This window comes from Fulvia fulva, chromosome 8 (assembly GCF_020509005.1).
Source record: "Fulvia fulva chromosome 8, complete sequence".
Classification (NCBI taxonomy): Eukaryota; Fungi; Ascomycota; class Dothideomycetes; order Mycosphaerellales; family Mycosphaerellaceae; genus Fulvia; species Fulvia fulva.
This window is the reverse complement of record NC_063019.1, coordinates 2,523,109-2,549,964: the sequence shown is the minus strand read 5'-3', so window position 1 is coordinate 2,549,964 and position 26,856 is coordinate 2,523,109. Positions and strand designations below refer to the sequence as shown.

The following is a 26,856-nucleotide window of genomic DNA, read 5'->3' as shown; positions in this document are numbered from 1 at the left end:
AAAGCTATTAGTAGAGCTACGAGTACTAGAGATCTAGCTCGACCCGAAGCTAAGCTAGAATGTATAGGTTAAGAAAGCCTAGAGTCGAGTACAAGTTAATAAAGCCTCGATAAAGAGACTTACGGTATCTATATAGGGAGTAACATTCGACAAGGTAAGAGTAATATATAAGGCGATCGTTAGACTAGCTATATTATACGGGGCATAGATTTGGGGAACAGGAGGCGTAGGCAAGCCGATCCCGAAACGGATAGAGCAACTCCTAAACAGGATATAGGTAGGCAACCTACGTAGGGTACTAGGCGTATATAAGACAACGTTAATAAGCACGGTAGAAATAGAGACAGGAACACTACTAATCGGCTAGTACATCCGGGGAATAAGAATTCAATACGCGGTAAGGACGACAGGTTACCTAGTACAAACTACGATCTAGGAGGCAAAGAATAAGATAGAAAGCCACTACCGGAGAGGGGCCGGACATAGGACAAGCCAAAAAGAGGATGACCTTACTACCTTTACGGCTATATAGACAAGTACCGAATGGCTAGTACGAAAAGAGGAGGAGCGTAGGACTCGCTAGGCCGGCGGGAGTAAGGCTAAGACCTAAAGCCTAGCGGAATAGATAGCGAGCTACCTATAGGAGTAGGACTAGAAAAGGAAGCCCTCTAAGACAATAGGCCCGATAGCGCTCCGAGCCTTCTAGAGACATAATTACTAGCTATATAGGGACCTGATAAGGGCCGAAGCAAGCATAGCGATCCAGATCAGGTCCGAACACATTAGATTAAGGGCCTACCTATATAGAAGACGCGTACTAGATATCTATAGCCCAGCCTACTAGTATAGCTACCTATCGTAAAACCTAGAACATATACTACTACGATGCCCGTAGTAGGCGGGAGGCAGGGGAAATTAGAGGCACTAAGCGGGAAGGAGAGACTATAAGTCAATTATTAGGGACAGAGGTAACATTCGCCGAATCTCTCGGTAGATACTATAGTAGGGATACCTCTAGTAGTTTAGCCTCGCTAGCGAGACGGAGGAGTAGATAGATAAGAGGCGGAAGCTAGGGGGGTTATAGATAGGGCAGTCATTAGGGCAGGCCTATAACACTAGCGTACCCCTAATAAGGGAAATTTAAGACAAAAACTAGGAGGAAAAGACAGTCGGGAAGGAGGAGGGGTTTTCACTAATACGGTCTCCTCTCTATATATACGAAAACAAGATAGTATAGCTATATAGGCCAAAGGGCACTATAACAGCTTAATGAAATATCTATCTATCTATATAACGTACCTAGTCTAATATAGTAGATTGCGACGAGGAAAAGACGATAGCCTAAGTAAGGAAACGACGGCTATTAGGACGGGGAAAAGACGTATAATACGAGTAGATTAGTTCTATAATCGGGGAGGATCGAGGGTAGGGTAATAAGGAACTTTATATTAGTTAGTAGGTAGAAACGTAAGGAGTACGCTACCCGGCGTAGTATATGCCCCGAGTAAACCTACAAGGTATAGACGGCCGCTTTCTAGAAATAGGCTACGGTAACGTAAAGGGCGTCAAAACCTAGGGCGTAGTATATACTAGTAGCGACGGCTAATACTGTCTATATAGCCCGAGTAGACGGATACGTATATCGGTTAATAGAGAGCACTAAAGGGCTTAGGCCTATAGAGATAGATATTAGCTTAAGGAGTAAATAGGGAGGGAGGGCGTAGAGGGAAGCTTTTGCTCCGGGCTAACCTCTCGAAACGAGGCTATACGGTAGTACTAGATAAGTAGGAAAGCGCGGTTAAGACTTATTACCTTATCTCGTAGCTAGCTTACTAAATACGATTCCTTCCTTACCTAGACATCTCCGGAGTATTCGATAACGTCTCCTACAAAAGACTACTCTATATACTTCGATAGAAGGGAGTCCCCGTATAGGCTACGAAATTTATATACTCCTTCTTTAAAGAGAGGACTACGAGAATAGTCCTCGGGAGGCATAAATCCGATAGGGTATACGTAGAGACCGGAATCTCCTAAGGATCTACGCTATCCCTAATCCTATTCCTAATCTTTATAGCCGACCTTATCCCCTTACTTACGTCCCCTTAGACTTCGGCATTAGGCTTCGTAGACGACATAAATGTCCTAGCCTAGTCCGTAATAACGGAGGAAAACTATAGACTACTTACGGAGAGATATAGAGTATACGAGGACTAGGCTAGACGCTACGGCGTCCGTTTTACCCTAGAGAAATACTAGCTGATCCACTTTAGTAAAGCGAGGACCTACTATAATATATAGGCAACTATAATAATCTAGGGATACGAGACGGAGCCCTCCCCCGAACTCCGAGTACTAGGAATCTAGCTAGACCCGAAGCTAAGCTAGAACCTATAGATTAAGAAGGCCTAGAATAGGGCATAAGTAAACGAGGCATTAATAACACGTCTTACTAAGTCAACGTAGCGGGCGACCTTCGATAAAGTAAGAATAATATATAAAGTAATCGTTTGACTAGCGATACTTTACGGGGTATAAATCTAGGGTACGGGGGGAGTCGATAAGCTAGTACCGCGACGGATCGAACAGCCTCTTAATCGAAATTAAGTAGGTAACTTAAGAAGAATTCTCGGAGCGTATAAGACTATACTAACGAGAGTAGCCGAGATAGAGACCGGGATACTACCTATCCGTTACTATATCTAAGGGATAAGGATCTAATATACGGCAAAGACAATAGGGTACCTAGTATAGTAAACTATCTACGATAAGACAGTACGAATCGTATAGAGATATAGCCGGCTATATATAGGACCGTACGTAAGAAGGAGTTAGAAGCGGGACGACTTACGGGTTTTTAGGAAAGTATAAGGAGCGCCGGAGTAGCTAGCGAGGGAGGAGGAGGGACGAAGAACCCGGGAAAGGAAGGGGAATAAGGGAAAGTCCTAGAGCCTCGTAGAGTAGGTAGCCGGCTACCTATAGGAATAGGAATAGAATAGTAACCCGCTAGCGAGAATAGGCCCCCTAGCCCTACGAACCTTCTAGAGACATAACTACCTCCTATACCGCGACCTTATAAGGGTAGAAGCAAGCGTAATAATCTAAATCCGGTCCGAATATATCGGGCTTCGGGCTTACTTATATAGGAGGAACGTCCTAGATATAGATAACCTAGCGTACGAGTATAGCTACCCGTCGTAGAACCCGGAATATATAGTCGTACGGTGCCTATAGTAGGTAGAAGGGCGGAGTATATAGAGAGCGAGAGTAGCTAGACGTAACTACTAGTCGATCGTTACGAATAAGAGCGACGTATAGAGGATAGTACGTTAGGTCCTAAGACAAGGATACCTTACCTAGTTTAAACTAGCTAACAAGACGGAGGAGTAGATAGAGAAGAGGAGGGAGACTAAGGGGATATAGATAAGGTAGTTATTAGGGCAGGTCTATAATACTAGTACACCCTCTATAAGGAAAGCGGGAAGGTAAATAACGGACAATAGTAGTATAGGAGAGGAGAGGGGTTTTCACCGCGAGCGGTTTCCCCTTCGAAAGACAGAAGTACGTAGAATAGCTATATAGGCTAGGAGGTACTATAATAGCTTAATAAACAATATATATATATAAATAACGTAATACCTAATCCTACTAGAAGTATGTCTAGCTTTGTTATAATACCTATAGACCGATCGCCGTTAGGGTTAGCTTCCTTAACTAGACTTAGGATCCTCTAATTGTCTATATCGTTTATAGCCGTAATTACTACTAAGTATATCGTTCGGCTCTAGGAGATATATTTCTTAGTCAATTTGTCGGCTAAAGCCTTATCGCCGTTAGCATTCTTATTCTAGATCATTCCCGGTAGATCGACTACCGTCAACTAAGGGCGCCTAGGTGCTACTATTTCGATACTAAGAACGTCGCGGGCAAATGTTCGGGTCCTATCGCTATCTACTTAAGTGCTAGTCCCTATTGCAATCTGGGCCTTCTCTATCAGAGAGGACAGCTAAGTAGTGAGACTGTTGAAGTTAGTTATATACTCATTAAAAGCTTTGATGGCGTGTTGTTCGTTAGACGATCGCAAGGTGTCTGGAATTATCTTAATCGCAATCGCTTCCGACGCAGCACGGCGAAGAACTATCTCTGTTGCGAAACGAGTACAGAGCTCGTCGGCTCTGGGAAATGTGATCTCAGTCAAAGCCTCTAGAACACTGCTCTTGCCTGTAAGGAGAATGTCCGTGTTAAATGATATCCTAGCACATACAAGGCACAAACCTTACCAGCTGACTGATCTCCACACACGACTAGCTGAGGAAGTGAGATTTCACTGCCTAGACCGCAGGTTCTGAGCTTGTCTACTGTGTCCAGCACTTTGCGCTGCCTCGAGCACTGGAGTGTGTCGATGCCAACGGAGACATTGCTCGGCTCTGGAGTCCCTGCTGATAAAGCTTTGCTGATGGTTTTGGCAGGAAGAGCAGGCACAACGTCAAGTTCCTCAGTCATAGTCATAGCTGTAGCTGGAATAATCGGAAACTGATTTGAGCGTTTCTTCGGGAGAGCTGTATTTGTATGAGTGTCAGACAGACCACACGCAAATGCTAGGCTATTTGGTTGTGTCTTGGCATTGAAGTATTGTTGCATCAAGCACGGACCAGGTATCCAGGTGTCGGCCACGTTGCAGACTCTGATCGAGTAGGGATCGTGACCCGTCACAGCCGTTATGGTCGTTGCCGTTTGTCGCGCACGGGGCGATTCTGTCAAAACTTCTGCTGTCTTCGGATCATGCGTACCGCCCTCCGGTCGAATAGAATAGTGCTCGCTAGTACATCTTCTCTGCCTCCTCGCGCTTTCCTTGCCTCGATACTTCCGTTCCCCCCAGATCGCCGCCTTCCCCCCAGCAATAACCGACGATATATAATATACGTAGCACAGCGTATTTGCGCCTATATCGTATGCTTGGCATCATTATCACTTCGCTGCAAGGAGCATATTAGAATGAGGCTGAGAAAAGGTGTTGTTACTACTATCTACTCAGGGCCTATTAGCTTCTGCCCTACAGCCCTGTATCCACGCGCTATATATGCTGGTTCATACTGATCAAGCTGTCGTTACTGCTGCTAGATGTAATAGGCCTATTATTGCTATTACTAATGTTAATACTTACCTAGCTATTGCTACGACTATTAGAAGTGCTATTACTAGACGACACTATAGTATAGAGGCCTTACCGGCTAAGTCGATAGATATACTATCCGTTGCTACTGTGACTACTATAATTAGTGTTGTTATAGCGTAACCTATCGACGATACTTAGCTAATATTGCTTACTATCGATAGTAGTTAGCCTATAATCTTGCTCGCTCCTCCTTAGTATATTGTCGCTACTACTTACGAGCCTCTATCTTAGCGAGTCGTTAGCGTAGTACATCGACCTTACTTAGCTACTTCGGCGGAGCTAGTTATAAGGACTCCTACCGAAGGTTATAGTACTCGTATTTAGTAGCGTAATAGGCAGGACTATATACTCGATTGTCTCGTTAGTAAGGGCATTACTAAGTACGGTATTAGCTACCCTTATAGCTATAATTAGGTACTGTCTTCTTTAATTAAGTAAGTGATACTCTAGGCTTAAGAACAAAGGTAGTAGTCGTTACTATAGCCGGCTTCGCTCTCTTAATTATAGCCTTAATCAAGTCGTCTAATTCACGAGTAGTAAGTGCTCGCTTCGTCGAATATAACGTTATACCACCTGTTATAGGCTTACGGTTACTAAAGTAGATGTTAGGCTCTCGTATTCGAGGTAGTAGCTATACCTTCTTAAGTAGCCTTATCTTATCGAACTTAACGAACTAATAGAGGTCGAAGCGCTATAGTAGTAGCTTCGTAGATCGTCGTCTATTCACCTTAAGAAGCTTTATAATATTATGAACGTATAGCTAGCCTAGAGTCTTAGTAGTATAGTCGTTATACTAATACTACTTATAGCCGTAGCTATACGTAGAGTACTTGATCTTATTACTAGCATCGTCAACCCTATAGTTATTATAGAGCAATGCTTCTACGCGCTTATAAAGCTTAAGCACTTCGAGTAGTACGTAGTTACTAATATAGCGAGTTATACTCTACTAGAAGTGACCGGTTAACACCTTATAACAACACTTACGATTATTAGCGAGTTCACTACGTTAACGGTCGTAGCCTTAGTTCTACTAATTTAGTAACGACTCGAAGAGTATAAAGATATCGTAGCGGCTACTATAGTTAAGCCACTCCTTAATACGACCGTAATATACTTCAACTCGTAATGTTGTCTTCTCGTGTCATAGTCTCCCTATAGAGTGTATAGAAGGTGGGGACAGAAGAGCCTTAGAGTGCTTAGAAGTCGTTAAGAAGTGACAGTCTAGCTTAGTGTATAAGCGCCAAGAATTATATACCCCGTAACATTCACTACGGGACCTAGCCCTCCAAATTCACCCCTCTACCAAACCTTGACAGATTCACTTCGGCTCGTAACTATATGACTCACGGTACTCCCGCGAGTACCCGCGACTACGCTAGACCCTAGAAGAAGCACGTAGAAGACTCGGAACGTAGGGCAGGTTGGAATAAGGTTTTGAGCAAAGCTACTAAGCGCGGCTTCGTACGAGTTAGCCCTATTGATACGGGGACACGCACTCGCGAGGGTCGCGTATAAATATCTAGCCTTCCCTAGGCCTCTCTTACTTTCTTCGTCTTTTGTTTTGTATAGCAATTATACTATACCCTTTTATATCTACACTTCGTACCTACATTCTCGCTTTCACCCTTACATCTTATAGGCTAGGCTCTCGCCCTAACATCATAAAAGACTAACAAACCGTTAACTACTCGAGTCATCCTTATAGGTGACTACGCTACCGATAGAGGTATTAACCTCGACAACTAAGACACTCTATTCTACTTTAGTAAGTAGACTAACATCCCCTTCTCGAACGCCGCTACCTTCGGTACCTAGGCAAACGCTAACCCCGATACCGCCTACGCTCTTATCAACCGCACCGTCTCCTCTTTCCGCGAGACCGCCTAGCAGGTCGAGCAAGCAAACAACTAAGCAACATACCTTTAAGGTATTATAAACACCTTCTAGAACCTCGCCCCGTACGCCGACGATAACCGCCGCTAGTACTTCTCTAAGAAGGTTAACGACCTAGACGAGTTCGACGGTAATAAGAGCAAGTTTAAGGCATTTAAGACATAGCTTACTATTAAGCTGTTGGCTAATGCCGACCACTTTCCGTAAGAGAAGGACAAAGTCACGTACGTCTTCTCCCTCCTTTAGGGAGACGCCGCGGCTTAGGTATAACACTATATCGACAACGCTACGTAGACTATCGGCTGCCCGGACGTCCTCACCTTGATCTAGGACCTCCGTACTACCTTTAGTGATCTAGACCGTAGAGCTACCGCCTAGAACGCTATCTATAACCTCCTCTAGAAGAACAAGAGCTTCGCCGAGTACCTCGCGGCCTTTAACCGCGACATCGGGTTCACCGGCTATAACGAAGAGACTAAGAAGAGCACTCTCCGCCGTGGTTTGTTAGCAGAGCTTCTTCGAGCCCTCGAGGACAAGGACGTCGGTACTATAAGCTTCCGTAAGCTCGTCGAGACCTACTAGCGCCTCGACTCTAACATAAAACACACCGCCTCTCTCCTCGCTTCCCGTTCTTAAGGTCGTTAGCCTCGTAGTCCCGGAAGCCACTTCGCTACTCTACTAGGCGCCGCCGCTCCTACGGCTCTCCCTCCCGTCTCTATAGGTGACGCTATAGATCTTAGCGCTAGTACCGCCGTCCCTCGAGTCTAGGGCCTCGTTAACGGTAAGCTCACTCCCGAAGAGAAGCTTCGCCGTCGCTAGGCCGGACTCTATACCTACTACGGCGGTCTAGGCTATATCGTAGCTAACTGTCCGTAGCTCGCTACCCGTAACGCCCGTAACCCGGTTCGCGGCGCTATCGGCGCTATCGAGCCTACTCCTACTACTCTCGCTAAGTAGGAAAAAGCCTAGGTCTTCCTTATCGACGCGATGAAGACTAAGAACAACGTTTACCGAAAGTAAAGAGAGGAAAGAAGTTGAGGATCAATACAGTATAGCTAGACCTATACGACGAGACGGGCAAGGACTACGCTTATAAACCGTTCGTCACGAATGTAAATATCGGCTTAAAGAAACTCTCTTCTTCCAATCTCACTCTTATAGACACTGGCGTACTAGGCGAGTCTTTTATAGACTATAAACTCGCGACCTCTCTTAACCTCGAACCCTAGGAACTAAAGTACCCTCGTACCCTTGAACTCTTTAACGGTACGGAGACTACTACTAGTAAGATTACTTATATTATATACACGTTAATCACCCTCGGAGGTAAGCGTATGTCGATCACTAGCTTCCTTACGTCCCTACCGTATTAGAAGTTTATCCTCGGCCTCCCCTAGTTTAGACGATACCGACCTATTATCGACTAGACTTCCCTTACTATCAGCTTCCCTCTAGAAGTTCCTCCGGTACCTCCGCCTTCTCCGCCGCCTTAGCGCGGTCCTAAGTATACTAAGATCTTCTAGGTAAACGCCGCTGCCTTCACTACTACTACTAAGTAGCCTAAAGCTTAAGTCTTCGCCGCCTCTCTCCGCGATATCGACATCGCCCTCGAGAAGCTCGATAAGAAGCGTATACCTACCGACCCTACTACGAAGGTCCCTCCTTAGGTATACTACATCCTCTACGTATTCGATACTAAAGCCGTAGACGAGCTGCCTCCTTATCGCCCTTACGACCACAAGATTGAGCTAGAAGAAGGTGTAGAGATACCGTTCGGACCGTTATATTCTATGTCCCGAGAAGAGCTTATCGTCCTTAAGAGATACCTCGAAGAGAACCTAAAGAAGGGGTTTATTCGAGCGAGCCGTTCTAGCGCTAGCAGTCCCGTCATATTCGTTAAGAAGCCCGGCGGTAGTCTACGCTTCTACGTAGACTACCGAGGCTTAAACGCTATTATAAAGAAGAACCGCTACCTAATACCGTTGATTTAGGAGACGCTCGAGCGCCTCTCTAAGGCCAAGTACTTCACTAAGCTCGATGTCATCGCTACGTTCAACAAGTTACGAATGGTAGAAGGACACGAGTATCTTATAGCCTTCCGTACTCGCTACGGGCTGTTCGAGTCGCTCGTTATGCCCTTCGGCGTTTGTAACGGGCCTAGTACCTTCTAGAACTTTATTAACGATATCCTTTAGGAGTTCCTCGATCAGTTCTACACTACCTATATCGACGACATCCTAGTCTATAGCGAGACTAAGGAGGAGCACCGCGAGCACGTCTATAAGGTCCTTTAGAAGCTCGTAGACGCCGGCTTGTAGCTCAACATCGATAAGTACGAGTTTAAGAAGACCGAAGTCAAGTTCCTTAGTTTAATTATTACCGTAGACGGCATCAAGATAGACTAAGAGAAGATCGACGCTATCGTCGAATAGGATGCTCCTACGAACGTTAAAGAGGTCTAGGGTTTCCTAGGCTTTGCCAACTTCTACCGCCGCTTTATCTACGTATTTTCGGGCGTAGTACGCCCTTTAACGAAGCTTACGCGCAAGGGTGAGAAGTTCGCCTAGACCGACGAATGCTAGGAGGCTTTTGACTTGCTCAAAGCGAAGTTTATTAAGAACCCGCTTCTATAGCACTTCGATTTCGAACTAGAGACCCGTGTAGAGACCGACGTATCCGACGGCGTAGTAGGCGGTGTCCTACTATAACGCCGCTCGCCTAAATCCCCCTAGTTACCTATCGCCTTCCTCTCTAAGAAGTTGACCGCTACGGAGTATAACTACGAGATCTACGACAAGGAGCTTCTCGCTATCGTCAAAGCTTTCGAAGAGTAGCGCCCCGAGCTCGAAGGCTCTACTATGCCCGTCTAAGTAAGCTCCGACTATAAGAACCTCGTCTACTTTATAAAGAGCAAGCTGCTCAATCGTCGCTAGGCCCGCTAGAGCGAGTTCCTCTCCCGGTTCAACTTCGTGATCTCGTACACGCCCGGCAAGGCCAACTCGATAGCCGACGCCCTTACCTACCGCCCTAGTGACTCTCTAGTTGATCGAAGAGGGGGCCGGCAAATCGTAGGGCAACAAGTCATTAAAGAGTATAACCTCTCTTCCGAGCTTCGAGAGTACCTATCGAACGGCTAGCCTACGCTCGCCGCTTCCTTTACTACTCTCGTACTCGCTCCTGCCTACCTTAACGAGAGTGACGATAAATCCGAGCCTAAAGAATACGCCTCGGACGCTAAGGACTTGAACGACGATAAAGAGGGCTTAGTAACGACCGACGGCTTATCCGAATTAGACTTTAAGGGGTTTAATAATAAGGAGTAGCCCGAAGGCATTATAGCACGAGTACGAATAGCGTACGATGCCGACATAGACGCCTAAGAGTTAGTTCAGGCCCTTAGATCTAGCGCGAGGACATTCCCGGGCTTCTCGCTATCCGAGTACGAGCTCTAGGAAGGTGTCGTCTACTTCCGTAAGAAGCTTTACGTACCGCAGCCCGAAGGCTCTAATATCCGAGCTAAGATTCTTCAAATCATCTACGACTCCGCCTCTAGGGGTCACCTAGGCGTAGCTAAGACCTACAAGCTCCTCGCTAGGTGTTACTAGTAGCCGTATTCCTAGAAGGACGTCCGCCGCTACGTACTAAACTACGCTACTTACCGAAGAGCCAAAGCTAACCGCCACCGTCCCTACGGTCTCTTATACCCTCTCCCGGCTCCTAATCGTCCGTAGAAGTACATTACTATAGACTTTATTACCGATCTTCCTTACGGTAAGACCTTTAGCGGCGTGAAAGCAAAGGCCCTTCTAGTGATCGTGGACCGTTACTCTAAGGACCGGTACATAATCCCGTGCTAGAGTATGACCGTAAAGGAGACTACTCGCTTATTCTACGAATTCGTCTAGCGCTTTCAAGGCCTCCCGGATAGTATTACCTCTAACAGAGGCACCTAGTTCATCTCGCACTTCTAGAAGCGTCTGTGTGCTATCCTAGGCATCAAGCATAACCTCTCGACTAGTTTTTAGCTATAGACCGACGGCTAGACCGAAATTACGAACGCTATTCTCGAGCAGGTCCTTCGTTACTTCGTCGACTACTACTAGAAGGATTGGCCTTAGTATATCCCTACGGTAGAGTTCGCTACTCGTAACTAGGACTCGGAGACTACTAGCTACTCTCCCTTCTATACTACGAGAGGTTACTACCCTCGTATAGGCATAGAACTAGAAGAACCTCTCCCGCCTACCGAAGACGTAAACGAGTAAGCAGTAGACAAGTTCGCTACTATACTCTTATAGATCTATAAAGAAGTTCACGACGAGATAGTATACGTATAAGCAATCTACGAGGATTAAGCTAATCGTCGTCGCTAGCTAGCTCCCGACTACTAAGTAGGCGATATAGTCTACCTCAACTCTAAGAACATTAAGACGGACCGCCCCTCTAAGAAGCTGAACTAGAAGAACCTAGGTCCTTTTGAGATCACCGAGCGTATTAGTTTATACGCCTACCGTCTAGCTCTTCCTACGAACATAAAGATCCACGACGTCTTCTATCCCGTACGCCTTCGGCCGTCGGCTAAGGACCTATTCCCGAACTAAAACCAAGATATACTAGGTCCTCCCGATGAAGTAGAAGTCGACGAGCCTATTAACCTACCTTCTGACGACTATACCGTCCGTAAGATCCGGGGAATCCGCGTAGAGCCTAACGACGTTAAAGGACTACCGCCGATTAAGTATAAAGTCGAATAGTAAGGTTGCCCTAAGTAGGATACCTTATAGGAACCTATCCAATATATCATCTTTAATCGTTAAGCAATCGAAGAATACTACGTCCGCGTAGACGGCCTAGAAGTCAACATCGGTAGGCTCTTCGAATCTAAGCTCTTCGACGGGGCTTACTAATAGTATATCGACTATAACATTAGGCCTAGGCCTAGTACTAAAGCTGAACATCCTCGATATATAGAACTACTACGGCTTCGTAGGAACTTAGCTTTGTTCGGGGGGGCTACTATCATAGTCTCCCTATAGAGTATATAGAAGGTAGGGACAGAAGAGCCTCAGAGTGCTTAGAAGTCGTTAAGAAGTAACAGTCTAGCTTAGTGTATAAGCGCTAAGAATTATATACCCCGCAACATTTACTACGGGACCTAGCCCTCTAAATTCATCCCTCTACTAAACCTTAACAGATTCACTTCGGCTCGTGACTATGTGACTCACGGCACTCCCGCGAGCACCCGCGACTACGCTAGACCCTAGAAGAAGCACGTAGAAGACTCGGAACGTAGGGTAGGTTAGAATAAGGTTTTAAGCAAAGCTACTAAGCGTGGCTTCGCACGGGTTAGCCCTATTAATACGGGGACACGTACTCGCGAGGGTCGCGTATAAATATCTAGCCTTCCCTAGGCCTCTCTTACTTTCTTCGTCTTTTGTTTTATGTAGCAATCATACTATACCCTTTTGTATCTACACTTCGTACCTACATTCTCGCTTTTACCCTTATATCTTATAGGCCAGGCTCTCGCCCTAACATCTCGCCGAAGTACTTGATCTCGTTTGTCTAGTAATAGACAATACGTATCTTAAAGCGCTACTAGTTAACGTATAAGTACTGCTTAAACATTAGATATACTATATCGAGCTTTATAACGTTACTATTAGACTCATCTTTAGACTGACTCCGTACGGTATAAGTGAATAGCTTTAAGAATTAAGTAGTAGATAGACTGTCCGTCTAATAGCCGTCTTACCTAACCTGTCCGAATTTACCTCTCTCCTTCTATATACGTATAAGGATGTCTTGCTATAGATACTAATCGTACACAATATTCGTGCTTTCTAGAAAGACCTCGTCGACGGCGAATATAAGTACCTCTTTACGGTTAGTACCGAAGACCGTAGGGATTAGATAACTAGTCTGTTTAAGGCCCTTACGAAGAGAGCGTAACAATTCGACAAAGTCTAACTTATTAGGCTTAGGTCGAATCAAGCTAACGCCTAGCTCGATTGTATCGTTTATAGGACTAGTAGATACAATGTTAATAAGCTCTATATTGTATAGGTTTGTGCTATATGTTAAGTTAATATAGATCGTATACGGCGTATTCTTAAAGGCTTTAAGGCTCTTCGGATAAAGGGCTATTATACTTCGAATTGAGCCTGTCTTAGAGTCCGTATAGATATTATCATATATAGACTTACTGTTAAGCAGATTGACTATCCTCTCTACTTGATTATGCTCACGCCGAGCGTTGATATTACGAGCCTAAGCAATGTTATGAATGTCGTAAGGCTTTAGTAACACACGCCCCCTGAAATAGGCCATAATCTTCGCTGTCGATATACGTGTTTTCTAAAGGCGTTTAAGCTCCTCTAAGAACGTAGCAGTCCTTGAACGTTAGCGGTGTGTAACAAGCGCTATTATATCGTCCGGCTTATGATTGTGTCGATAGTGTTCAGGCTTGTTCGAATGGCGTATCTCCCACTCCCCTTTAGGCTCGTCTAGTATAGCAGCAACAGCGTAGAAGTAGAAAGGGCAACCACATCGCTTAGACTTCTTCTTCGCCTTGTTCTTATCGGTCTTAGCAAAGCTAGTATAGCAACACACTACCTTGTAGCGATACCGCTGTCCAGCACGGTTGCAATCCTTAGAGCCCTTCGGATCTGGTCTGTATTCGAAGCCCTCCTCTTTTCCAAACGCGTAGTAGTAATCGGTCAATTCCTTCTCGCTAGAGAACGTGTCTTCTCGCGGTATAGGACCATCTGGCACCGGCTTCATAATGAACGCGTGCTTCTGAGGCCGTGGTGATACAGAGCGTGTCGAATATTGAGGTCGTATGAAGGTGTGAGAGGTGATAGACCGCGTTCTTCGACGCCCACGCGCATCTGAGTCGGAGCGGTCAAAACAAGGTGTTTCTGGCAGTACAGGCGGTTCGGCGGCGGCGGTGAGGTCGATAGCAGGTGGCTGTGATGCTGACAACACCGTCTCGTAATCGTCCATGTCGCTATTGAGGTGGTAGTGTTGCAATGGATGAGATTAGGCTTGAGAAAGTGCGAAAAATGAGGTCCTGGGAGGGCGGATTTCGAGATCACCTCCTAGTGCCGCTGCGAGCCCACAACAACCTAACAACGCGATTAGACGCGATAACATTAGCTTGAATTGATGCGATATTGAATGCCATTTGATACAGGAGCCTATATGGCTATATCTGAAGTGTGGGTATTGCTGGGGGGAAGGCGGCGATCTGGGGGGAACGGAAGTATCGAGGCCCGTGAAGCCCCTGATCTCCACTTTTGACTCGTATAGGTACACCCCAACCCCGTCCAAGAAGGTCCTTCGGCTCCACGAAGGACTGTTCAAGCGCGAGAGCGCCCTACTGGTCCACATGCGAACAGAAAAGATTGGCCTGAACGACTTCCTCTTCGAAAGGAAAGTACTAGGTGTCCTGGACCCAATGTGCCCGTGTAAGGAGGGACGACACACCGTGCGACACGTGCTCCTTACGTGCCGACGACTCCGTGATCTAAGGAGTGAACACCTCGGCCGATTCTCTGGACGGACCAACCTCTGTGTTATCCTGAACAAGCATAAGCTAGCCAAAAAGGCCATCTCTTTCATGGGACGGGCGCAGATCCTGGGGCAGAATAGGATCGTGGAGGGATAGACGAAGTCGAACGCTGGGCGGAGACTGTAGGTATTCGGACGGCGAAGCAGGGGGCGTAGCCTCTAGGAGCCTACTCGTGTTGCAAGCCCCACGCCGAAGGCGTGTTGGCCACCTCAACGCAAATCACGTGCTCAACACAAATCAAGGTGTATTAGGCCCACTCGAAGGCTCGTATCTCATCTATAACACACATATGGTTGACTATATTGCCTCGGAAGGCGCTCTTCATACCTCTGAGCTCATATCGAGGCTGCCAGATGCGCCTTATCGTTGCTAATCTATGCCTATAATCCGCCTGTTCCGCATAAGCTGTCTTCCGCTTCAGTATAGCCAAGTCGTCTTCGATACGCTGTTCTGTTGCAGCACGAGCTTCTGAAGCCTTCATAACACCGCCAAGTTGTAGTCTACGTCTCTTATTAGCCTTCCTTTCAAGGCGTAGCCGGTGCACTGCGTTGAATCCATCAAGATCGTCCTGAGCTTGCTGGTGAGCCATAGCTTGGATTTGAGCACCCTTAAGCAAGGGCAGTAGCTGTCGTCGCAATTGAGGCTCTATATGTTGTTGAAGAATAGCCTGACACTGTCGCTGAAGCCCTCTGCTTGTAAGAGGTGTTGTAGCCTCTGCAGGGTGCATTCGAGGCGGTGTTCTCGGTCTCTGAGTCCTCTCAACCTGGGCACGAACAGGGCCTAATACCACCTCAGGGTCGTACGGATATAGACCTGTCGCTCTGAAGGATGATATAATAGTGGACTCCTTCATAGCTTGCGTTCTGCAGTGCTCAAAGTCAGCAAGGAAGGCCAGCTTGTCGTAATTCTCTATTCCATAGAGAGCAGCTCGGTCTCCAGCTTCTCCGTGGTAGTGCTTATATGGTTGAATTACCACTACATCCAGTGGCTGCAGTACCGCCGTAGCATGTGAAGGGAGTCCGAAGGGGATAATTAGGTTCTCGTCGCAATATTGAATGAACTCCTTCGTGCAGTGACTGCCATGGTTATCCATTAGCAGCAGCCGCCTAGAGCCAAGCTGCGTACGCCTTGAATACTCATTGAAGTGCTCAATCTAGCGAAGTGCTAGTTGGTCGTTCGTGTAGCCGGTTTTAGACACACCAACTATCGTATCGTCGTTGAGGTTCCCGGTACCAGCTGGCCATATGTTGCTTGCCTATCAGAACAAGCATAGCAGGGACTTTCTTTCCAGCAGCTGAGATAGCCTTTATCACCGTAAGACTCTCGCGGTTGCTGCTATTCGGAATACGAGCCTCACGCGATGGACACTTAGGAAGTACGTATTTAGCCTTAGCAACACCCACTCTGAAGCCAGACTCGTCCATATTCCAAGTATCAGAAGGCAGGATGCCATGCTTATCGCAGACCGCGAAGTACTTCGCATACCAGTTTGTAAGGTCTTCTAGCTCTTCAGCAACAGCTCTTGATAACTCCTGTGGCTTCTGACGTCTCTTAAACCATGAGGGATTGCGATCGTTCCACCTATCAGCCTAATGGGCTCCAACAGAGGGTGGTGGCCCATAGCCTGAATGAGATCGTCTTAAGATTGAATTGGCTACAAGTGCCACCATCCGGAGTCGTGGGGACATACCACACTGATCTAATCGCCTTAGATATTGTAGTAATACCTCTTCCTGCTCGTCTGTAAGCTTCCGGTTGGTAGGTGCACGCTCTAATCGAGATAGACGGCCATTCAAGCGCGCGTTCAGGTGATGGTAGGGAACAGCGAACATGGACGCGACGTGGGTGACGGGGAGGGCTGGCTCGCACGCATTGTAGTACTCAATAGCCTCTGATATAGCATCCTCAATTTCGTAGTAATTAGACATAATGTGGTGGTATTGTAATAGATTGAATACACCTCGTAGAACGCGAGATTGAGATGCGCGTTGAGCACGTGATTTGCGTTGAGGTGGCCTGTGAGAACCTTGGCAGGTGTGAATCTGAGATACAGAAAAGCTACCTGAGAAAACTCTAAATATAAAGCTGAGCGCCAAGCCGGCGGTGTGTTCGGATAAGAACGTAACAGGTCAACACGCCTTCGGCGCGGGGCTTGCAACACGAGTAGTACGAGGAAGCAGTAGAGAGACAATCACCGCCTGAGGAAGCTGGCAGGCACAAACAGGCGGTGGTTGGTGAGCAGAGTGAGGGTGCAGGGAATGGCTGGTCTGTTGATTACCTGTGAAGTTGAACATTGCCATAAGCTTCGCCGTACCCCAGCAATCGCCGCACCCTAGCAATTGCCGCACCCCAGCTCGGATTCTCGCGTTCCGACACATGGTGTTGCTGGCTTGTACATATCAATTGCCACACACGCTCAAAATACACGATATGTAGCTCAAATTGATCAGGATAGCATCGCGAATACAGAATTTGAGAGCCTGTGGGCACTATAGTGGGCTCCATGGTGTGTTGTTGTATGTGGTGAGGTGGTAAGAAAGCAAGAAACGCGTGAATCTCGACACGGGCGCATGAAGCTTTGGTGGGGCTCTCACCAAAATCCTATGCCGAAGCGTCAACACCAACCTCTCGGCAACACAACGAGTTTTTACGCGATATGAGTATGCAGAATATGAAGACAGATAGCTGCAAACACATTGGGAAAAGAATCAAGTTGATATGAGCAATATTGGTGGTGTTGATGATAAAAAGTCACTGGGGTGCGGCGACTGCTGGGGTGCGGCGAAGCTTGTGGCTTGAACATTAGGCGAAGTGGGGCAGCCTCGATGCGGTAAGGTCGAGAATGCTTCAGCCACCGGCCAAGCCCTTACTTCCGGGCATAGCCGCAGTAAGTTGCGGCTGAAACCGTGTAGGATAAAAGCAACCAACCAACCAACCAACTACCGCTACCGCTACCAACTTCTACGAACAATATCTAAGAGTTGCGGTAGACTATAGAGGATCTCTAAGCTCGCCTCGCGGCCGTAGAGGGCAAGATTGAGGTCGTACGTTCGAATATAGCTAAAGTGAACAAGAATATAGGCCGTGTATAAGATACTCTACGGGCTACTAAGGATAAATTAAAGCGGTTTATAGGTGCGGTATAGAATAAGGAGAAGGACATAACGTACTTTACTACCGAGCGGGCTACACTACCGAGCGGGCCACTTTTGCTAAGAGCTATACTACTTCTATAGATATAGCTATACAACCACTATTATAGCGTGTATTGTCTTTAAACGAGGCCAAACTGACCTTAGCTGTCCAGGCCACGAAACGCGACGCGATAATCACGAATCGACTTACTACAAAGGTATACGACGCGTCTCGAACTATACTAGGGTATCGATTGAATAGACGACCTCCTCGGGGTGACTACGAGCCTAATTCGAAGAAGCTTATAGAGCTAGAAGAGAGGGTAATACTTAAGTACATACTCGTATCACGTTAGAAGTGTGGGAAGTTATTATACGGGCTCATATAGGGTGTTTCAAAAGCAGGTTGTGTATTGCATGTGTCTATCTAGAATGGACAAGTGTTGCTCTTGAAGAGGCTGCAGGTGACTAATCAGTCACCTGATTCTTAGCGTACGTGGCCTCAAGTTTTGATGATGGGATGTTGCCCATGTGCACGCTCGGATCGCGACACACCCCCTCAGCTCGTGCGCTGGAGTGAATGAGCTGATTCCCATATGATCGCGTGCACCCTGTCATAACTACCCCCCCTATCTATAGCAGTGACGTCAGGCCCTCGGTGTTGCTACTGCTGCAGTAAGGGTAAGTCAGCTGTTTCAAGTGAAGTGAGGTGAGCTTTGTACCCCTTCCCTCATTCCTCACTTTCACTGCTGCCATTGTTACCTATATAATAAAGCATAGAATGTGTGACTGTTGCCGGTGAGATGGCTCAGGTGATGGTCCCGTTGCACGGACTTTCACTTAAGTGTGCAATCATCTCACCCACCGGCAAACATCAGAGGTCCTGAGTTCAATCCAGGGGTAGCCTTAGTCCTATCGTATGCTTAAACATATATTGTCGTCCGCTCAACTTATTGAATTGTCCGATAATTGCTCTGTGCCAAGTTATTTCGCTCCGGCGAATGGTGAGAGAGCTCGCTCTGCCCCTAGGGAGTATAAGATACTAGTCAGTGGCGTAATGCACTGGGCTGTCTACGACAGAGCTTGCACTATGTGAGGTGTAATAGGGCTCCAATGGGTAACACCGGAGCAACGGTATCGGAAAGTTGAAAAGGCACCTTCGGGGTGCCTTGCTTTCTGCACTTTTAAAGGTCTATCACCTCAGGGTGGTGACACCTTTTTGTTTTGGGCAAGTGTGTGCTATGTATGAGGTGCGAAAGCAGCGGATAATGTGGTGACAAGGTGGTAGTGTTGTAGCTAGCAGCAAGTTGGAGGCGTTTCTCGCTTTCTAATTAGACGCGCTGCTGCTGGTGACAGGGGTGTTTCTCGCCCTTGCGCTGTTAGCCAATGGGAGTCCGAGAAACACCTGTTGATGATGGTGCCAGGGCCGCACCGGTGAATAGTGGATGCTTTGCCCTGGCTTCGTTGTCGTCTACAGCATTGGTGGCTGCTAGTGGCCGTGTTTTGCGCCTGCTGGCGCTTCTAGAGAGGTGTCCGTAAAGATGAAGCCGTTCGGTGTTCGTTTCGAGATAAGGTGAGGCCGCTGCTGCGGGCTTCTTAGGCGTCTGTTGGCCCGTTACCTCCTAATGCGGCTGCAGAGGGCACTGAGGTGCGTGGGTCCACGCCTTCCTCAGCCATATTGAGCAGCTTGACGAAGTGCTTGTGCTTCTGTAGTGGAAGCAGCTTGGTCAGCCCGTCTGTAGGCATGTCGTTAGTGCTGAGATACTTGATCTCAATGTCTCCGCGCTAGTCTCGCTGTCGGAGCCAGTGGTGGTGGATGTCAACGTGGCGTAGCTTCGTGTCAAGCTTTTGCCCTTGTTAGTTAACAAGGCGGATGGTCTGCGTGTTGTCGCAGTACAAGTGGGTGCGCTGATTGAACTGAAGGTGTATCTCAGCGAAGACTCGTTCCTACTATATGAGCTCTGAGGCGGCTTGCGAAAGCCCGAGTAGCTTAGCCTCTGTTGAGGACTTGGTGACAGTGATTTGTTTAGATGCCTTATAATCCACTGGTCCACCGAACAGCATGAAGACCCAGCCATTTGAGCTGGTCCTGTCATTATTCATGCCGTAGGACGCGTCCGATGCTCCAAAGAACTCGTGGTTACTACCGAGGTGCTCTAGTTAGCTGTGAAGGCCAGTGATGTGGTTTGCTGGCGCCATATACAAGGCAGAGGTTCTTGGTCTCTAGGAGATAGCGCAAGCACTGATCTGCAAGCTTGAGGTATGTCTCAGTTGGCTTGGTCAGATACTGCGATAGCATAGACAAGGAAAAGGCGATGTCAGGCCGCGTGTGTGTGGCGGCGAAGTTGAGGGATCCTATACGTTGTTGGTACGCAAGGATGGCGATAGAGGTGGGTTGATGACCCTCTGGAACGGTCCAATCAAGGTGTTGATCTACTGGCACTGTCGTTTTGCGTGCATTCGTAGATATGCTGAATTTGGCGGCTAGCTTCTCAATGTAGTCTTCTTGAGAGAGCCACAGCAAGCGCTTGTTTCTGTCGCGCGTAACCTTGATTCCTAGGAACCAGGAGAGATCACCGAGCTCGTGCATCTCGTACTTAGCAAGCAGCCGCTGCTTAATGTTAGCAGCATGGGCCTTGTGCTTGCGGTGGTAGAGCATAACTAGGTCGTCAACGTAAAAGAAGAACATAACCTTGTTATTATGGTAGATGCATTCGGAGTCCGACAGGGGTACTAGTCCAAGGGAGGCCAGCGTCTCGGTTAGGGAGTTGTACCACAATAAAGGGGACTCCTTCAGACCGTAGAGGGCCTTGACCAGCTTGAGGGCGTGTCTATAGGATGGCCTGTCGATTCTAGGAGGTGGTTACAGATATATAGTGTATAGCAGGTCCGAGTTTAGGAAGGCGTTGATAACATCGAATTGTTCGGCTTCTAGGTCGAAGCTCGCGGCTATAGCATAGCAGAGGCGGAACATGCTTGCTGGCAGTGTGGCGGCGTATGTGTCTAAGTGTGTTCCTTGCAAATCGCCTCTTGCGTATAGCCTAGCCTTAAAGCTCTTCAGCATGCCGTGCTCGTCCAGTTTGTATTTGTACACCCACTTGAGCGGCAGTAGTGGCTAAAGTCCCTCCTCTTGCTGAGCATCCTGATCCTTCTCTTCCTTTGTTGCCTATCTGAATGTGCCTGTTGCCAGGGCTTTGGCAAACTCCTTGGCTATAGCTTCGATCCACTGTTAGGAGAAGCGGTGTTTTATAGCGGCTCGGTAGTTAGAAGGTTCGGGCGGAAGGTCATCGCGGTGCATAGAGGTAGTGGTGTTGACACGCCTTAGAGGGCTGTTGCCTCTTCGTGTAGGGCTTCGATCGCTCTTGTCGCGATAGGCGCGTGTTCTAGGTCGTATGCCGGACATCTGGCCGATGATTACATTAGCGACCATAATCTGGTACAGTGCATAGTAGAAGTAGGCCGTTCGTAGGCGCTTTCCATTCTCTGTGACTGCATAGTTGGACTCCTCTGGTGTGTAGAGCTCTGGCTCTAGGGGGAAGAGTAGTGTGTTGGACGCGTTGTGTGTTAACGCGTCTTCTGGTGGTGTGAATGTGAATGGATATAGCTCGCGATCAGGGTCCGTGTTGCCCATGATCTCCTCACGGTCTTCTGCGGTGAGGGCATCTATTATCTGCTGCTGCAGGGTATCGTAGTAGTCAGTAGTGTTGGGTGCTGACTACTATGTGTTGTCTTGAGTCACGTGATCTGTTACGTGCTCGATTTGCCGGTCTTTTTGGTTATATGTTGCTGACTCGCGGTGTTGCGGCCAGTGTGGTTCTTGCCTAAGGAGCTTTTGGTAGGCGTCTCGAGGTTGTTAGGTGTGCGGCTGCTGAGCCTGTTCTTCCACCCCCTCGGCCTGTGCTATGTCTTGCTCGTGATGAGCGACATACAGGTCGTAGTATTGTTTAGGCTCTTTAGCCGGTTCCGCTGTTGCGATGTTCTCGACAGGGGTCGTGTACCCTGCTGTTAGGCGTGATGGGTCATAGAACGTGGTCTCATCGAAGAGGACGTCCTTGACTCGCATAACCCTATCTTTTGATAGGTCCCATACGCGGTAGATGTTAGTGGAGTCGTATCCCATAAGGTAGCCTATAAGCGCTCTCTCTTGGAGTTTCTCGCTCTTGCCAGGCTGATCTAGTCCATAGATGAACACGTATGCAAGGGAGCTATACACCACCATGTGACCCACGTTCGGAATTCGTCCTGTTGCCAATTCGAATGGGGTCTTCCAGCCCTTTGACTAGATAGGGGATCGCTAGAGGATGTACGCCGCTGCTGTAGTGCATTCTGGCCAAAGCTTTTCCGGCAATCGTGCGTGGATGCGAATGGTTCTGCTTATAGTGATGATCAGAGCTCCAGCTCTTTCTGCTAGGTCCTGCGCAGGCGCGTATTCCGCGGTTGCGTGCCATTCAATCTTGTTGTTGTTGATGACTGAGCGAAACACCTTCCTAATGGCGGGCTCGTTGTCGCTGTAGAAGCATACGAACCTGCGACCAATGAAGTTGATGAAGCTCAGCAGGCTATTAAAGCAAGCCAACACCGATTGCTAATCCCTGTTCTTGATGGTGAACTAGAAGTGTCTATAGGTATCCAGATCGTAGAAGTGGACGAGGTACCTGTCACCGTTATAGGCGACAGTGAATTCTACCAAGTCTATGGCCATGTGGCCGTATAGGGTCATCACCCTGATGGGCTGAGACCGATTGTGCACCTTATGAGCTTTGCTAAGCCCACATGCTCTGCAATGTGTAGTGAGGGGTGCGCTTGGACTATCGTTAATGATCACCCCCTCAACTCTAAGCGGCAACTGCTTGATGCGTTCAGCGCCAATGTGACCAAAGATTTGATGCTACTGGCGGCCAGAGAGCTTTCGGTGTTTGATAGGGGTCCTACTGGACGTAGCTACACCTTGAGTGCCCCTAGTGCTGTTCATGACTACGAGAACGGTGCGATCACCATCCTCTTGAGCAGTTGGAGATGCTGCGCTATTGGCAGGTTCATCGCCGATGTTTGCACCCCTGCTAATAGTGCTGATGAAGTGCGCGTTGCGCATCTTTTCAGTGACCTTCGGCAGTACTAGGCCCTCTTTTGTAGGCCATTGGTAAATGATGGGTGACTTAGGTGGTGTGACCACCTTGAAGAAAGGGATTGTACCAGTAGGGCGGTGTAGGTCTATCAATTTAGTGTCGTTATGCCACATTGAATTGCTGCGTCTGTGCCACTAGAGTCCGGCTCTTTCTATGCGTGTGTGAGAGATGACGTTCACATGAAAGCCTGGGCAGTAAGCCACATCCAGCAAGGTGAATGAATGGCCCCTAATTGACATATGAACGCGCCCTAACGCTGCAATTGGAAAGGTGGTTGTTCCAGCCTGGATTTCTGAGGTGGTGAGGCGCTCTGCAATGAACTCTACACCCTCCTGGTCATGATGATTGATCACATGAGTGTCTGAACAGTTATTATACACCCAGCAATCCCTGAAGTTGACGCTCAACTTGCTAATTGAGCTAGAAAGAACAGTAAGGCCAACAAAGCCCTTATCGCTTGGTGATGCCTTCTTCGCATCAGCAATAGCCTTGTCACGTTCCTGGTCCTTGCGATTGTTGCGATTCAACACGCCAAGCAGACGCTCGCCGTCGTCGCTCAAGCAGTAGTTGATGAAGTTTTTCTAGTACTTCTTCTACTGCTCTAAGCGCTGATCCTTTGCTAGGCGCTTGTCGGGGTTGATCACATCGCATGAGAACAGGCCCTTGTGACAGGTGTCCTTGGGCTCGCCGGTGATGTTCCAGCAGCCGCTTGGCCTGTTGTTGTCCTTGTCTTTGTTCTTGTCGCCGCGGCTGCTGCCACGACCCTTGTCACCGCGGCTGTTGCCACGGTTGTCACCACGGCTGCTGCCACGGTCACCCTCCTTTTGACCAGCACCTGTGGGTGCTGTTTCATCCTCTGCTTCTGCTGAGGTTTCTCCGGAGAAGGTTGCGAAGACTGATCGACCGTTGGTTGTTGCTGGTACGGTGTCGCGTATCCATTCGAGGTAACGCTTAGTAAGCTTTTGTAGTGACATTTTGTCACGCTTCCACTCGTTGTATAGAGAAGCACCGTAGGCTGGAGCCTGCTTCTGCTGAATAGCAAGTAGGAAGTGTCTACTAAGGTCGTCGTACTCGGCGTGGTTGCACTTAAGCATCTTGGTCTGCAAAACTAACCAGTCTGAGCACCAGTCATCGATTCTGCGTGCGCTAGCCTTCTGAAGCCTAGACAGCTCAAGCGTGAGCTGCCGCTTACGCAGCATATCGTCTGGACCATACTGATCCTTGAGAGCCTAGTATTTCGCTCTGAGGGTGTTCTGGCCGTGCATTAGCTCTTGCCCTAGCTCTGTCGTCGTACGGATGAGGTAGGTAATGAGCTTTGATCGCGCAGCAGCAAAGATGTCGTACATCCGTTACCTTCGGTCTGCGTCTGTTTGTCGTAGCTTGATGAGATCTCTTAATGTAGCGTCTCCTGCCGTGTACGCTTGTTGGATTTCCTCAAACGTCAAGTAAGTAGGCTCTGTTGGCTCGTTACTCAGTTGGTGAGGATCTACATACTTCCAGACATTTAAAGACTCTGCGTAGAGCTCTAGCTGACGGTCAAACTTGTCCCATTGGTCATGGCTCTTCAGAACCACGGTACCCTGAGGTAGGGCACCGGTAGTCACCGGCGTCTCGGTAGTGGCCATAACTACAAAATGGGTTGTAGGCTGGTGAAAGTTCCACGCGGGTTCACTAGGCCTAGGGGATACTACTGCACTGGTTGTAGTAGTAGTGCTGTGACGATGCAAACTCTGCTTTAGGGCTTCCTTGTCGCAGCGAATGTTAGTGAGCGCTAATCGGGCTCATAACTATCACGTTAGAAGTGTGGGAAGTTATTGTACGGGCTCATATAGGGTGTTTCAAAAGCAGGTTGTGTATTGCATGTGTCTATCTAGAATGGACAAGTGTTGCTCTTGAAGAGGCTGCAGGTGACTAATCAGTCACCTGATTCTTAGCGTACGTGGCCTCAAGTTTTGATGATGGGATGTTGCCCATATGCACGCTCGGATCGCGACAACTCGAGCTAGATCTTAGAGGTTTCCCGCTATTAAAGGCTAGTATACGAGTAATGGCCGATTTATTACTAAAAGAGAAGGGTCTTAAGCCCGCTAGTCTCAATTGGACAGACAGGTTCATTAGGCGGCATCGTAAGCTAAAGGTTCGTATAACACGTAGATACGATCGTTAGCGAGCCCTAATAGAAGATCTAGACGTTATCGAGAAGTAGTTCTTACTTATACGTAATATAAAGGAGAAGTATAGTATCCTTAACTAGGACACCTATAACTTCGACGAGACAGGGTTTATAATAGGTGTCATTACGTCTTAGAGCGTCGTTACGGGTTCAGAAAGGCGTAGTAGAAAGAGGAAGGTCGTTTAATAGGGCAACAGAGAGGGAGTAGAGAGATAGCGCATTAGATAGCTCTTATACGAAGCGAGATTAGTGAGCTACGTAAGTCTAACGACGCCCTTATATAGCGGAAAGCACGAAAGCGTAAGTACATTCAGTCTAGAGGGTCTCTAACCTTCGATAAGGCGTCGCAATTGATACCTCTAGAGGATACTAGGAGGCAGGAAGTGAGTAGAGAGTCGCTAGATAGTGTTCGGCTAGTACTAAGGCTACGACGCTATAAGCGATGTGGCGAGTCGGGGCATAACGTACGTACCTGTTAAGTAGACTCGCTAGATAGCGAAGAATCTGAAGAGGAATTGTCCTCCTAGTGGCGATTCTATAGGATGTCGTCGTGTTAAGATACCGTCGTAATTAAAGTAGAAGTGGTACAGTTCTTACCAAAAGTGGCCCGCTCGGTAGTATAGCCCGCTCGGTAGTGAAGCACGTTAGAGAACATAGACACTTCTACATAAGTTTTCGTATAGTGTTCGTAGTGTTGTCCGAAATTACGATAGAATTGATGTCCTGAAATTAGGTTTTCGGTTTTGGCGGACTGCTAGATACAGAGCTCCGTCTCCGGCCCTCTGAGGTAGGGACACCATAGATAGTCGCAGCGTTTCAACATTCTCTAGACTCCATAATTATGGATCTGGACAGCAAGCAGGTCGGCCGTAGTAATCACCCGCAATGCCAAGTTTACATCGTACTGCTACCGACCCGCAACCGCCCCTTTCTACGGAACCCGGAGGAGGAGGGGAGACATTCGTGCACTAGCTACCCGTTAGTCATATTTGGCAAAGTCGAACAGATCCAGGTCTTACGCAGTATTGATTGAAGTCGTAGACCCTGCCCGTCATAGGATCTAGAACGTTCTTCGTACATTGGGGGTGGCCTGGAATGGAATTTGGAAAGGGGTCGGAGTTCCCGTAGTCGCACGAAAGTGCGGATATCATTGTAATCTGACCTAAGAGTGGAAGTAGGATAACCCAAGAAGCTTGAGCGAGATGCATAGTAGCGAGATTATAACAGTTTCGAGATATAGTGACTCGTACGAAGGCTCGGTAATTAGATAGGAGGTAGGTTAATGGCGGTAGTAACTTCGAATAGAAATTAATGTAGAAGAGAGGTAGGAAGGCCTATATACTAAACTGTTTGTTACTCGGACACCCTCTTCTCCTTTATTCTATAAACCTAATATTAAGGTAGAGCCGGCATGTCCTAGTTAGCTACTCCTAGAAGAACTCTATCTAGAGTAGATAATTTAACCTCTCCCGATATTAAGGTCGAAATTAAAGTAATATGAGCTTATTAGTAAAAGTAATATCGACTACGGGTACTTAGCTTTAGGTATTCCCTGAAGCTCGAAGCTAGGTACTATGAATATATCAGTTTAATACAGAGAAGTCAAGTCAACGAGAATAATTACTATTCATTCTTACCCCGATATAGCTCCATTGCGGGTCCATGCGTGTTGCCCCTATCTACCTGCCGACAAGGAGGAAAGCCGTGGCCGAGGCCCGGGTAAAACTCCTTCTTCTCTATAAGTAGCCGAAGCCCTTTTGATAGAGATGCTGTAAAAC

At 47.6% G+C, this 26,856-nt stretch overlaps 4 protein-coding genes across 4 annotated transcripts; 1 reads left to right on the top strand and 3 right to left on the bottom strand.

The window, feature by feature from the left end:
• Positions 1–4,006: 4,006 nt before the first annotated feature.
• Positions 4,007–4,641, bottom strand: CLAFUR5_11235 (Dynamin-related protein 4C; the record flags this gene model as incomplete). Its single annotated transcript, XM_047910383.1, has 2 exons — positions 4,007–4,221; positions 4,281–4,641. The coding sequence occupies 2 exons, from the start codon at positions 4,639–4,641 to the stop codon at positions 4,007–4,009; spliced, it is 576 nt and encodes a 191-aa protein (XP_047765635.1).
• A 10,251-nt stretch (positions 4,642–14,892) lies between these two features.
• CLAFUR5_11234 (uncharacterized protein) lies at positions 14,893–15,234 on the bottom strand (the record flags this gene model as incomplete). The annotated part of the gene is made up of 1 exon (XM_047910382.1): positions 14,893–15,234. The coding sequence occupies one exon, from the start codon at positions 15,232–15,234 to the stop codon at positions 14,893–14,895; it is 342 nt and encodes a 113-aa protein (XP_047765636.1).
• A 2,253-nt stretch (positions 15,235–17,487) lies between these two features.
• CLAFUR5_20330 (uncharacterized protein) lies at positions 17,488–17,623 on the top strand (the record flags this gene model as incomplete). Its single annotated transcript, XM_059463166.1, has 2 exons — positions 17,488–17,532; positions 17,558–17,623. 2 exons carry the CDS (start codon positions 17,488–17,490, stop codon positions 17,621–17,623), a joined length of 111 nt encoding a protein of 36 aa, XP_059319085.1.
• An 8,294-nt stretch (positions 17,624–25,917) lies between these two features.
• CLAFUR5_14665 (Ecp8) lies at positions 25,918–26,286 on the bottom strand (the record flags this gene model as incomplete). Its single annotated transcript, XM_047913813.1, has 2 exons — positions 25,918–26,046; positions 26,098–26,286. The coding sequence occupies 2 exons, from the start codon at positions 26,284–26,286 to the stop codon at positions 25,918–25,920; spliced, it is 318 nt and encodes a 105-aa protein (XP_047765559.1).
• Positions 26,287–26,856: the final 570 nt, after the last annotated feature.